This window comes from Malaya genurostris, chromosome 2, assembly GCF_030247185.1.
Source record: "Malaya genurostris strain Urasoe2022 chromosome 2, Malgen_1.1, whole genome shotgun sequence".
In the NCBI taxonomy this organism is placed as follows: Eukaryota; Metazoa; Arthropoda; class Insecta; order Diptera; family Culicidae; genus Malaya; species Malaya genurostris.
In genome coordinates, this window is record NC_080571.1 from 5,638,906 (window position 1) to 5,651,738 (window position 12,833).

Consider the following 12,833-nt stretch of genomic DNA (forward strand, 5'->3'; position numbering starts at 1 on the left):
ATATTTTAATGTATTGTTATACACTATTCAATTAATTGTGAACATTATTTTTACAATAGAATGTATAGGTTGTTAAGTATCGTAACAATTCAAATCATAAAATTTTCTCATACATGTTTTCTTGGAAAACAATCAAATGTACAGTTTGCATATTGTTTGAAAAACTACGTGTACAATAAATTCAATTGTAGAATCGTAGAAACAATATATTGAATCGATGAAAATGAAAAAAATCTTGTCAAGATACAATAAAATGTTTTGAAACCCATAGATCTAATTGTGAATCAATTGCTATGCTGTAAAATCAATGGTTTATTTTTTCACGGGTGTCGACTAGGCAAACGAGAAATTCTGTATATTGTGATTACTCTGATTTTTTCTAACAGTGTAGGTGTTGCACAAGGTAGGTAGAAAAAATTGCGTTGTTCATTCGACTTTTCAGTCCAACCTCCTTTTGTCACCAGTGAGTCAAAACATCGTTCGTTTGATTTTGTTTACCTGGATGCCGAAACAACCAATCAAAGAGTGCACAGAGAGGACACGATAGGTATTAACGCTGCTAAATGTTGTAAAAAATTATAGTTATCCCTTTTCCGAAACTACCTGGTCGTTCACACGATTTTCATTGCGCATTCCAGAAATAGGCTGGCACTATTTAATCGATCTTCCGCTCAGATTATGGCTGAACCAGGTAACATACAGAAAAATTCTTCGTTGAATGGAATTCGAATGGATTGCTTAGCGCAATTGGATTCTTCGTCCGAAGAGGAAGGATACGTATCGCCTTATTGTTGCTCAAGTGATGAAGAACATGACCAATGTCACCGCAGGTTACTGGACGAATTGCCTGCTTTTTCCACCCAATCGCTATCGCCTTCAGGAAGATCTTTGTCGCCGATTGATTTAGATACATCGCCTCCGAGACGTTCAATGAGTTCTACCTTCTACGGTACACCATTTGACAGTCCCAGCCAGTTAGCGACGGGAAGCGATTTTGTGACGTTGGAAGAAATTCACGCCCGTATTGGAATGACTCCGCCAGCGGATGCCGACCGAAGCCGTTCAAGAAATTTGGAGACGATATTTGAGGACAAATTTCTGGAGACTCCTCCTAGCAAGGAATTCGAAGCACGGAATAATCAGAACCTTCTACGTCGATCAGTGCGAAATCGGGTACTACTCGGCGTCTCGAATGGGAGCTGGACAAACGAAAAAACATCTCCATCCGTCGTTGGTGGTTTAAACAATCAGTTCGATGGTAAGCGTAGATTATCTTTGGACTAGGATTTGCGATAAGATTAGATAGATCTAATATTTTCCACTTAGTTTATAAGTGCCTTTTTGTCCGGAAGTAAATTGGAGGACTTTTTTTTAAATAAAAGATGAATTATATTTGAACTCTGAAGTAGTTTATTTCAAAAACAGCACATACTTATTTATTTAAAAGAAACTGCATACTTGGGTAAGCCTACTTTGGGACATCTGTCATCAATGCTCACGTCATTTGTTTTCAACATTATCGCGATCGGCAAAAATGCCAGAATTTGACCTAAATGGTAAGTAATATCCGGATATTTTTTCACACAAATTTGAAAAATAATTGTACGTTTGTATAAGACTACAGAATATTGGAGAAAATCGGCGAGGGCTCCTTTTCCGAAGTATATCGAGTGAGGCATAAGCAAACCGGGCTCTTTTACGCGGCAAAAAAACTGAACAAAATTTACCAGGACACGGCAGAGGCACTGCAATGTTCGGAGATACAGGTTATGAAAGTGCTCGACTATCATCCTAATGTGGTCAGCTTCGTGGATGTACTGCAGTAAGAAATTTTTATCTGTTCTTCCATTGTCAGATTCATTATCGTACAATAGATAAGGACAATGTTTTATGTATTTATTTGACCCCACCGGTCGTTCATCAGTGTAGATACGGACTGGCGATCATGTACGTTCTAAGCTTGAATCAACCATGTTTTAGTGTCCGTTGGATTATGATTCATGGTACACACAGCTGATTACATAGGATATCTGTCAGCTGATATTGGAATATGTCGTTTGTCATTTGGACATTTGATATAATTCTTACTATCGTTTTTGTCTTATGTGTTTGATGCAATGTCTAACGGTTTACAAACGGACGTTATCTACACAGATCTTTCCTCCGCTTTCGATATAATCAACCACGACATCACGGTTGCTAAGTTGGACAGACTTGGATTCAGTTCGAACATTCTTCGTTGGTTGCAGTCGTATCTTAGGAATCGTCGTTTAGCAGTTAAAATTGACGATCATACTTCCGGAGAGTTCCTCGCATCATCCGGAATACCACAGGGTAGTCATCTAGGACCGTTAATATTTTTACTGTACTTCAATGATGTCAATTTTGCCTTGGAAGGTCCTCGCTTATCGTTTGCTGATGATGTCAAGATCTATCACATCATCCGCAACTTAGAAGACGTAGCCTTTCTCCAGCGGCAATTGGTAATCTTCGCAGATTGGTGTAAAGTTAACCGTATGATTGTAAATCCAGACAAATGCTCGGCCATTACGTTCACGAGGAGAAAAATGCCATTGCATGTCGAATACTTTCTGGATGGGTCCTCGATTGGAAGATCTACTAGCGTTAAGGATCTTGGCGTCCATCTCGATGAGCAACTTACATTCAAGCATCACATCAGTTACATTGTAGCTAAAGCTTCCCGTAGCTTAGGATTCTTAATGAGAATAACTAAGCACTTCACAGACATACACTGTCTAAAATCGCTTTACTGCTCGCTTGTTCGTTCAACTCTCGAATATTGCTCGGCAGTTTGGAACCCATGCTACCTGAACGGTGCTCATAGAATTGAGGGAATACAGCGTAGATTCGTTCGCTTCGCTCTTCGTCGATTGCCGTGGACCGATCCTCATCAACTACCTAGTTATGAAAGTCGCGGGTTATTAATGGGTCTCGACACATTACAAGTGCGACGAGAATTATCACGCGCTTTGATAATAGCAGATATATTCAACGGTAGGATCGACTGTCCCGTTTTGCTCAACGAAATTAATATTAATGTGCGACCCAGAGCTCTCCGCAACAGTGCTTTTCTTCGACTTCCTATACGACGTACCAACTATGGCGCAAACGGTTCTATTATTGGTTTACAGAGATCGTTCAACCGCGTTTCATCTGGGTATGATTTTAATGTGTCACGAAGCAGAATACGTACAAATTTTCTGAATATTATTAGGAATTATCATTAGGACCAAATTGTGTCTGTTGATTGTAAATAAATAAATAAATAAATAAGATATGGACGATAGAAATAAGAAATTCAAAAGTATGATAGGTCATTCAGTACTACACCAAATGACAACTGGAACATCAAACACTGAGTAAATTTTATACAATTTTTCCCGCCCCCGGCGAATGACCATTAACGGTTAGTGGTTTTTGTTAGTGGTTTAATCCAAACCATTGCATTTCCGTTAGTAATATATGAAGAGGTCAGATTCCAAAATGCTGGTGACGCGCAACATTGTGCCATTGGGGTGCAAGTGCTTAAGTAAACATGCGTTTATTTGACCGAAGGTCGTTTGGTATACCGTCATTTGGCAAACCATGGTTTCTTTTCCATAAATACGTTTATTTCTTCAGGAAATTTACATAAGTTTTTCTTCGCCGTAGCATCTCTTTTACATAGAATTCTTATCCTAATATAATACTAATATAGTCACAACGGTTTGAGTTTAATAAAACATATTCCTCTTATTTTTTTAAATATCATATTATTTGAACCAAACGATTAACTGCTATAAATTATAAAATAAGCTGAAAGTTGTTGATTTCATAACCGATTTCGAGTTTGTTTTTATCAGCACATCATTTTTATTAAAGTTTTGCTATTGGATGAACTAATGGACGCAGTAGGAGTCAGAACTTAGACTCAAAAGGGTCAATTATTAAATTGAAACTTCAATTGTCTTTGTGAAATGATAGAAAAGTTTCATGTAAGAAAGGTCACGACAAGCAAGAATGTCTCGAGTTGAGACATTGGATGGTCTACCTTGGGTACGCAAAGAATTTATTAGTTGAGATCTGACATCACGAAACTCCACACATGTCCAAACGACATGATCAATATTGCGATAACCTTCGCCACAAGCACAAGTCACGCAAAGTCCAATTCGAAGGAGATGTGCATCTAACGTGTCACTACATGAGTCTGGACATCACACGAATGAAATCCCTACTCACATTCAGTTCCCTGAACAATGCCTTTGTAGATATTTTAGGAATAATTGAGTGCATCCACCGATCCAGATCATCTTTATCCCAAGAAGCTTGCCAGCTGGCAAGTGTTCTTTGGCGAGACGCGCTATAGAATTCGTTGAAAGCAATTGGTCTCGCATAAATTTCACCCTCAACAGCACCACGTTTGGCTAAAATATCGGGTCTTGCATTGCCTGGAATGGAGCAATGAGCCGGGACCCATACTATTGGGACCCAAACTGATTATAATTATTATTCAATATGTCGTTCAGGCACTGTTTTATTTTGTCCAAGCAAAACGGTTCATTTTTGCCAGCAGCCTTTGAGCGAATGGCTTCAATTGCACTCAGACTATCTGTGAAGAGGAAATAATGATGTTCCGGGATTCCACGCACTTCGCGCTGCATGGATGTGTCGAAAAATAACGTTGAGTCAGTAACATGAAAACGATGGTTTAGCATAAAGTAATTTGGTATTGTGGTCGTTTGGTTTAACGGTCGATTAGTACAAGGTTGTTTGTCATTATATACAAAAACAAACATACTCATTGATTTATCTAAGCTCTTCTGTAAATCTATTTTGTTTAGCATGAACTAGTGTCTTCATAAACTAATTTGTGATGTGACGTGATAATGCATTTCTCTTGTCATTACAATATATTCATTGAAAAATAGGAACCCTTAATTAGCCTAATTTGACAGATCCAATAATTTCCAAAATAATTCCGCTATTTCATAAAAGTATGCTTTTCGCACACGTCGCTTATTCGGTAACCAAAAGTATCAAAAATTATACAGAAACCAAAAATATCAAATGCTATACTATTGAAATTGTCTAAGTCTGTCGAAATGAGTTAAGTTTTCTCTGAAAAAATGGTGTGGCTTGTCGGTTTCTTTATTTATTCGTTTATATCATACCATGCCTGAAAATACTGTGCGGTTAGAAATGCGGTTTGTCGGTTTCGTCACTTCTACGATTATATCTCCGGAACAGACTATTTTTGGATGTCACTCGAACCGTTATTAGCGGAACCATACATACACACAGGCGCACTTATACAGACGCGCTTTTTCGGCTATTTTTTATTAGCTCTTTAGAGCAAAGTTAAACATATTTGAACGACTGAATGCAAAAGTCGGATAAGTGCAACTTAGTTTGGAAAACCCGTTTAAGGTTTTTTGAATGCAAAAACCGGATAAAAACATTGAGAGCAAAAACCGGACATGGACTTGCAATGCAAGAATCGTTTAAAACATCTTTTTTGCAAGAACCGGACAGAAAAACTTTGAATGCAAAAACCGGACAAAAACTTAACCGGTTATTCCAAAACAAGTGTATTTATCCGGTTTTTGCATTCAAAGTTTTTACCGACTGTCGCTGTGGACGAAGCATGGTTTGTTTGTTTGTTACGGGCAACTTGATCTATGCTGCGTTCTCACAGCGGCAGTTTGTAAAAACTTTGAATGCATTGCAAAGTCCATGTCCGGTTTTTGCTCTCAATGTTTTTTTGCATTCAAAAATACAAACGTGTTTTCGAAACTAAGTTGGACTTATCCGATTTTTGCTTTCAGCCGTTCATATAATGTACGAGCTGTCTCATAAAAAAAGTTAGGGATTCGAACCATTTAATGCGGTTTGATTATGTCAATCGGATTTAATATCAAGCTGTTTCGAAAGATAAGCTCTTGTATGGAAAATTCGAACTCAATCGAGCTACAGATTGCAAAATTTCCTATTCGATCGAAACAATCCGATTCGAACGAAATACAGAATCGGGGCTCAGGGGCTTGTTAGTTATATCACCTATCGACGATTGGTTCGATGTACAATTATCTTACAAAATACTGTCTGCGATTCATTTTTTCTATCATCCTTTCCATCGTGCAGTGATGAATTAAACGGTTATTTAACTCTCGTGATGGAGCTAATGGACATGAGCATATACGACTTTATAAAAACCCGCAAACGCTGCTTGTCGGAGAAACGTGTTAGACGATTCCTATTTCAAATCGTTTGCGGACTACACCATCTTCATCGGAACGGGATTTTTCATCGGGATATCAAACCAGAGAATATTCTGATTAAGATTCCTCATAAGCTTAAAGAAAGTGTAAGTCCAATCTTAATAAGTGTTGAGAAGCAATATAATACATTTGAAAAATTTACGATTTAGGAACTCGTGCAACTGGCAGACTTTGGTTCGATCTGCAGTATCACGCAACAGCCACCATTTTCCGCGTATATTTCGACCCGCTGGTACCGGTCACCGGAATGTCTGCTTACGTCCGGCTACTATGGACCGAAAATGGACATTTGGGCCGTCGGATGTTGTTTTTATGAAATGCTGACACTCAATCCGCTTTTCCCCGGTGAGAACGAACTGGATCAGCTGGATAGAATCCATGAGGTACTTGGATCTCCATCTGCTGCAGTGTTAGCTAAATTCAGGCATATGAATCCAGTGAATTTCGAATTCCCGAAGAGAAAACCCATTGATTTCCGAAGCCATATTCCACTACTTAGTCACTACGGAGTCGATGTGCTGACGAGGATGTTGTGTTATGTCCCGGACACTAGAATAGGCACCTCCAAACTGTTGCAACACTTGTACTTTGAAGACCTACGGTAATTACACAAATACTTCGCTCAACCAAGATCTGTTTCGATAAACTAGTTAATATTTCTTTTAGAAAAACCAAGAAAAATTCCCGTCTTTCGTCTTCTATGCAAAGTCTGGACAATAAAGGCGATGGTCCACATAACAATATGAGTCCTCGTAGAAAGAACACTAAAGGGGTAATGCTGTAAAAAAATCTATGTCCCGATCATCCCCTTTTAACCTTCTTCTATTCAGTCAATTGGTAGCACGGAGTCGTTCGATCGCACTCTACAAAGCAATGGAAGCAGCGTACTGACGTCTTACTCCAACTTCCGCCCAACTGCCATCGGTTGCAAAGCCACATTGACTGCGGAAATGATGAAGAACAAAAACCTGGAAAGAATGTGGGGAATGAATCCGAGTCCGGGAAAAACGCGACTAGGCTTGCAGATTCACGCCAGCAGAATGTGACGACGACAACGACGCCAAGTGATGGAACAGTTATTTTCCTTCCATAGCAAGTGATCAATTTTTTTTATTTTTATAGGCACATATTTTTTACACTCATATTGTAAACTCAGTACATTTTATTTTGTTACGCTTGGCGCTTATCCACAAATGCAAATTAATTTTAAATCACACGATGAGTCAACTCTCAGCATCGTCTTTCAATTTGTCTTGTGTAAAAATGCGAAAAACGAGCAATAATCAACTTTGAAAATAAAAATCGACAGAATGAAGTTTCTGTATGATTGTTCTTTTTTATCAGGTACACGTGTTTGGTACTGAAACTACTGCACAAATTTAACTTACATTAATTTAAAGTTTAACCGTCATAAGAAAAAAAACAAAATGGCAGGATTAATATAAAAAAGGAACAAAATAACAGTTATACTTCAATACAAGGGAGAAATCTTGTTTTTGGTTACAAAAATAAATTCAAAATTTAATGGGATACCCATTCTCGTTAAAGTTTTCAGCGATAACTCCCCTGCACGGCTTCAACGCACTGCTGGTGATGGGCAAAACGCGGGAAATGCAACTCTGTTAGCCGTTGGAAACCATCAGTCGTTCCAGCATGTCAGCATTGTTGTATAGTTTGATTTTCAGGAACCCTGGATTCAGTTCTACGCACCTGCAAAGAGTGTGATTGAAATGTGATTATTGGCAGTAGTCGGTAGTCGTGCACACTACAATCGTCATTTTTGAACGAATCGTTGGTTCGCAAATGGATTCAGATAAAATTTGCATCCTGAAGATAATCATGATTACTTCTTGTTCATCAAATGTGGCACGACATACAATTGATTATCTTTCAGCGTATGTCCAAAGCTACTTGTATAAAACCAAACAATAATCGTGTTACCAGAGATGTTAGATAGAAATTTAAAATATTCTCAAGCGAATTGGTTTAGCGAACAAAACAATAAACGAGTCTGTAATTTTTTACAAATGTCTGCCAAAGTCTTGATTCTCAAAAGTTTGAACCTTGCTATTTTAGTTTGTCAGGAAATTACCAGCTGCTACATTCTCCCACAAATAAAGGAAACTTACCTCAGTCCCAAATCTCGCAGCATAGCCTTCACTCGGTGCTTAATGATAGGGATACCGTCTGCCGAATGCAAACCGCGCCCGGTGATAATGAACAGTTCTTTGTACTGTTGCTGTCGAGACCGCAGTCGTCCGGCTTGTTCCGCTAAAAAGATCTCCAAACACCTAAGAGCTTCCTCGGAGTGTAGATAATGCAAATCCAGCACATCGGCATTATTCAGCGTTAGTTTGTGTACTTCCATGATCGCATTCGAGGCCCTACTATTGTACATATCGATCTTTGTTCGATGCAACCGTGCAATCTGGGCGTAGTATTCGGCCACCCCAGCCATTCCCCGTTGAATGGCATTGCGCGCTTTCTCGTGACATTCATTCTTCAGTTCCTGATGGTGTTGTGCCAGATTGCGACACTCTTCGGCTGTTTTCAGATGCAGGTTGATGGCGTCTTCGCCAGTTATTCGACCGCTAGTGTCCTGCTCAATAAAGTTATCTGTAGTCAGTGTAATAAGAGCGGAAGTTGGTTTGTGTTTTTCCGTTTCTGTTCGTTTTAATAGAGCTTCTCGTTCACGAGCCACTTGATCACGCAATTGTTCCGGAATCGAGTTGTTCAGCACCTTCACCGTATCATGAAATTTATTGTCATGTGCATGTAGAATTTCCGTCAGTACAGAATGTTCTACAGTGGGGAACATTTCAGCTAGCTTCTGGCGAGTCATTTGGGAGGCCAAATCTTGCGGGACTTGTTTTATCCAGCCATTGATCTCATTGCGATACGCCTTTAGAGCGTTTTCCATTTCGATTATGTCATTCAGATCCGGAGCATCTATGTTGTTGGAAGGTTGTTTGAATAAGACAGGATACCTTTGTTGAGTTTCTAATTGCTGGGCAACTTGAGCATCTTTTTTGATTGTACATAGCTTTTTCTCTTCGCTCAGACTGTACATGGTATCCATGAAGGCAAGATACAGCTGTTCGGCCATTTCAGTGCTTACAAATACCTTCGTCTGTTCTTTAGTTAGTTCATCAACTGAAAACGATTTCAGTGCATGTTTACTTTTAAAAATTTCATGAAGTTGTCTGATAAGATCTAATCCTAATGTAACTTCGAGAACCTCTGGAACCGGTTCCCTTTGTTCTTCTGTGCTAACAATTCCATTTTCTACAGAGTTCCGATTGGCTTCTTCCTTACTTATGATTCCTTTCGCTGCCCGAATTTGCTGAATGTGATCGGAGTAGTGTTCCTTTCCCAACACTACAAACGCTTCTAATTGTTTCTTTGCCTGTTGCAAATCTCCCGACAACATTTTATCTTTCTTTCGATTGGTGTTACGCGGCGATCCCGAACTCACCGCAAATCGGTCCGTTTCGCATTCTACGCCAGTTCCTCCTGTATTGCCACTTGAGAGTACTTGCAGAGGTTGTGGCTCATTGCAATCACAATCCAAGTGACCATCTTCGGCAGCTTTATCTGATTCGGGTTTGTCTTGTTCAAAATCATACATCTTCTGTTCTTCTATTAGCAAATTTGCCGTCCAGTCGCCATCTCCGTCGCATTTTTCGAACAGATCCCACAAATACTGTGCCGGAATTTGAGGATATAGGTTGCAAATCTCCGAGAAACTTGTATTCTCATTTTTACAACCTCTTCGATGTTTCACAAGTTCAATTCTTTGATTGTCGGATTTTTTCTTATTGTTCTGTTTGACTGGTGTTACACCGACAGAATTCTCCGGTGTGCGCCACTCAGCTGGTATTGACACGTTCGACAACGAGAAATTACTTTTATCTGGGATGGGCATTTTTTCAGAGCGCTTATGTCGGGGAGTTTGTTCTGCAAAAGTAGCAGATTCCAATACCTTCTCGTTAGTATTAGATTTAGACCAAAATTTTGCACTCTCTTCATTATAGGGCTCCCAGCTAGCTTCAACATCTGACGGCCATCTCCATTCAGATTCTTCACTTTCACCATTCAATGAGATTGATTCCACAGCAAGAACTTCATTTTGATTCTCGATCGTTGAAACACTTTTACAGGCAGTGGCAGCAAACATGTGTTTCGGTGTTTGTCGCGGTGGTTTCGGTATGGGTTTATCCATCTGATTTTCAGATTCAGTCGCAATATTCTGAGTAGAAAGTTGTCCTTCATTTGGTTGCATCGAAGACCACGGAATCCACTGACCGAAATTCGTCGTCCCTGTATTGTCGTTGTCTTCTTTGTGAACTATATTTTTAACGGATTCCTAAAGAAATGATGGTGTGATCAACCAAAGATCGTTTAAAGTTAATAAAATCATACCTCATGTAGTAAGTCTTCCTTCACGATTGGAAAATGTCTCATTTTCGGTGGAAACTCCAATACATGATGTAAATTGCACAGTTTGTACAACTCAGCCGTGTTCTTCAATATTTCGTAGTTTCCAAGAATCACCTTTATCTTATGTTCCGGTACCTCGTGAATGTTCTTGGCAGCCAATCTTTTGGCATTGTTTTTCCAGTGTGTCACCGGTTCCATAACTTCCAAGTGATATCCGTATTCAGCAGCAATAGAAACGTATGCGTACATTTCCCACAACTTAATGTTAGTATTATCTACGACTATTGGGCTCCACCCATCACGAGCTTTTGCACGGACGTTATTATGGTTATATCGATGGGCGTCTTCTATTCGATCAGCCCGATACCTGTATACTCCATTAACTAGAAAATAATCATCTGCACTAAAAATGTGATTTCGATAATCGCCATTTCTAAGTGTTTTGTCGATCAGAACTCGCGATAGATAAGATTTGCCTGAACCAGGGGCACCGCGCATCAGCACCATTACCCTGTAACCTTGATTAATACGCTCAACAGTACTTCCGAAATTTGGAGGGCACTGATCGCTCCGACGATTCGCATGTTTCGGAACAGATTGTGTTTGGGAGACAATACCGAAAGATTGATTGCCTTTTTGAAGAAACGACGCGAAATTCTGACATTGCCCCGAGTTCACTGTTTGGGGAAGGCTTTTCTTGATCGCTCCAGTCGCAGTCTGCGTGTTTGATTCTGCTACCGAAGTTGGAAAACCTACTTGTTCGGTTTGACACAGCTGAACTTCAGTTCCGCATTTCTCCTGATCAGTCAAGAGCGCTTCGATGCATGCTTCCACTGTAACAATTTGAAAATTGTTTGTTTACAAAAGATCTCTTTTGACTCCATTACTCAAGAGGGACTAAAGTCCTCCTACAAGCACTTACAATCATTGTTGAATCGTCGCATTGTTGTTTGAATTCTTCCCAATTCAATGTAATCACCAAACATATCAGTTAAATGCGCCAATATTTCGTCACTTTGCATGTCTTTGATTTATTCGAATGTCGTCACCAACTGAGCTTTTGTTATTTCAAGGTTGAAATACTTTACACACGTTACAACAATAGAGCCGTACGTCACATTAATGGAATACGACTGAAGTGTATTCGAGCAAAACTTCTGCTACAATACAACTGTTTATATAAATTGACTAGACGTATAAACGAGTTCAATCTGACTTTCTTATTCTTCCCACTTCCCGCTAGAAAATCGGTGGTGATGCGAAAGGCACAGCTGATTCACAAATAATAAGTAAACGTTCACATGCTTTAATTTTTGTTAGTAACTCAACTGTTGATTGTCAGATACGTCGAACAGGATTGCCAGGTCATTTTTTGTTTCTGGGCTTTAGTCTGAAAAATCTGCACTCAGAAAAATACAGTAACGATATCAGATTATTCACCATCTGTATTGTAATAAGCACTAGAACAAAAACTTTACTACTTGACTATACTATTTATCTTTATGACTTTTCTGGCGTGGTAATTCTGACAGTCATTAAAATACCCTCTCAGCCGGCCGTTCTATTTTGTTGAGCTTTGAGCGCTTGTTGAACGACATAATGCACGAAATATTCGTTCAATTTGCTGGAACAAACCGTGTTGTTTTTCCTTTTGAAAAAATAGTGTGAAAATTAAGTGTTACCTTTACATAGAAAGAAAATTTGTTGTTATTCTACGTGAAGTAGAAGTATTGTGCAGGTATGTAGTGTTGTTTAAACAAATAAGTGGAAAAAACTTCAGAAATTCTGCAGTAAAACTAGTCCAACGGGGCTCCAACTCCTCATGTTAAAAATGGCTCAACAATGGACCTCTGTTTGCTGGGTTTGTTGAACGAAAAAAAATGGCATTCGATTCAACGGTCTGTTTCAAAATCGGCAAACGAAGGTTCCGTGTTGGCCTCCCGTTGAACGATTGATTGGACATTCATTGGACCAATGCTCCAACGTATTGAACCAATGAAGGACCACCGTTGAACGTTTTTTTCTAAGAGGGTAAGAACGAAAAAGTCCCAATGACAATTACAAGTAAGGAGAAATTGAACTTTCGGTCACTATAATGTTGATAAGTGATAT

The 12,833-nt window shown here is 39.2% G+C and overlaps 3 protein-coding genes across 3 annotated transcripts; 2 read left to right on the plus strand and 1 right to left on the minus strand.

Annotated features, from left to right (window-relative positions):
• Positions 1–443: 443 nt before the first annotated feature.
• LOC131430021 (uncharacterized) lies at positions 444–1,388 on the plus strand. Its single transcript, XM_058594631.1, has 2 exons — positions 444–547; positions 639–1,388. Exon 2 carries the CDS (start codon positions 679–681, stop codon positions 1,282–1,284), a length of 606 nt encoding a protein of 201 aa, XP_058450614.1. The 5' UTR covers positions 444–547; positions 639–678; the 3' UTR covers positions 1,285–1,388.
• Positions 1,389–1,495: 107 nt separating this feature from the next.
• Positions 1,496–7,337, plus strand: LOC131429521 (MAPK/MAK/MRK overlapping kinase-like). Its single transcript, XM_058593691.1, has 6 exons — positions 1,496–1,556; positions 1,618–1,822; positions 6,145–6,367; positions 6,431–6,882; positions 6,948–7,053; positions 7,112–7,337. Exons 1-6 carry the CDS (start codon positions 1,535–1,537, stop codon positions 7,325–7,327), a joined length of 1,224 nt encoding a protein of 407 aa, XP_058449674.1. The 5' UTR covers positions 1,496–1,534; the 3' UTR covers positions 7,328–7,337.
• Positions 7,338–7,375: 38 nt separating this feature from the next.
• LOC131429520 (NEDD4-binding protein 2) lies at positions 7,376–12,062 on the minus strand. The gene is made up of 4 exons (XM_058593689.1): positions 11,644–12,062; positions 10,704–11,554; positions 8,411–10,647; positions 7,376–7,991 (listed from the first exon to the last, which is right to left on the minus strand). Exons 1-4 carry the CDS (start codon positions 11,741–11,743, stop codon positions 7,904–7,906), a joined length of 3,276 nt encoding a protein of 1,091 aa, XP_058449672.1. The 5' UTR covers positions 11,744–12,062; the 3' UTR covers positions 7,376–7,903.
• Positions 12,063–12,833: the final 771 nt, after the last annotated feature.

Bases quoted from the DNA above. Each gene is read 5' to 3' on its own strand.
- LOC131430021 (XM_058594631.1), top strand. From the start codon at position 679: ATGGCTGAACCAGGTAACATACAGAAAAATTCTTCGTTGAATGGAATT.
- LOC131429521 (XM_058593691.1), top strand. From the start codon at position 1,535: ATGCCAGAATTTGACCTAAATG. The intron at 1,557-1,617 runs GTAAGTAATATC...CGTTTGTATAAG, and splicing joins GCCAGAATTTGACCTAAATG to ACTACAGAATATTGGAGAAA. The intron at 1,823-6,144 runs GTAAGAAATTTT...TCCATCGTGCAG, and splicing joins AGCTTCGTGGATGTACTGCA to TGATGAATTAAACGGTTATT.
- LOC131429520 (XM_058593689.1), bottom strand. From the start codon at position 11,743: ATGCAAAGTGACGAAATATTGGCGCATTTAACTGATATGTTTGGTGAT. The intron at 11,555-11,643 runs GTAAGTGCTTGT...AAATTGTTACAG, and splicing joins GCGACGATTCAACAATGATT to TGGAAGCATGCATCGAAGCG. The intron at 7,992-8,410 runs GTAAGTTTCCTT...CACTCTTTGCAG, and splicing joins CTGCGAGATTTGGGACTGAG to GTGCGTAGAACTGAATCCAG.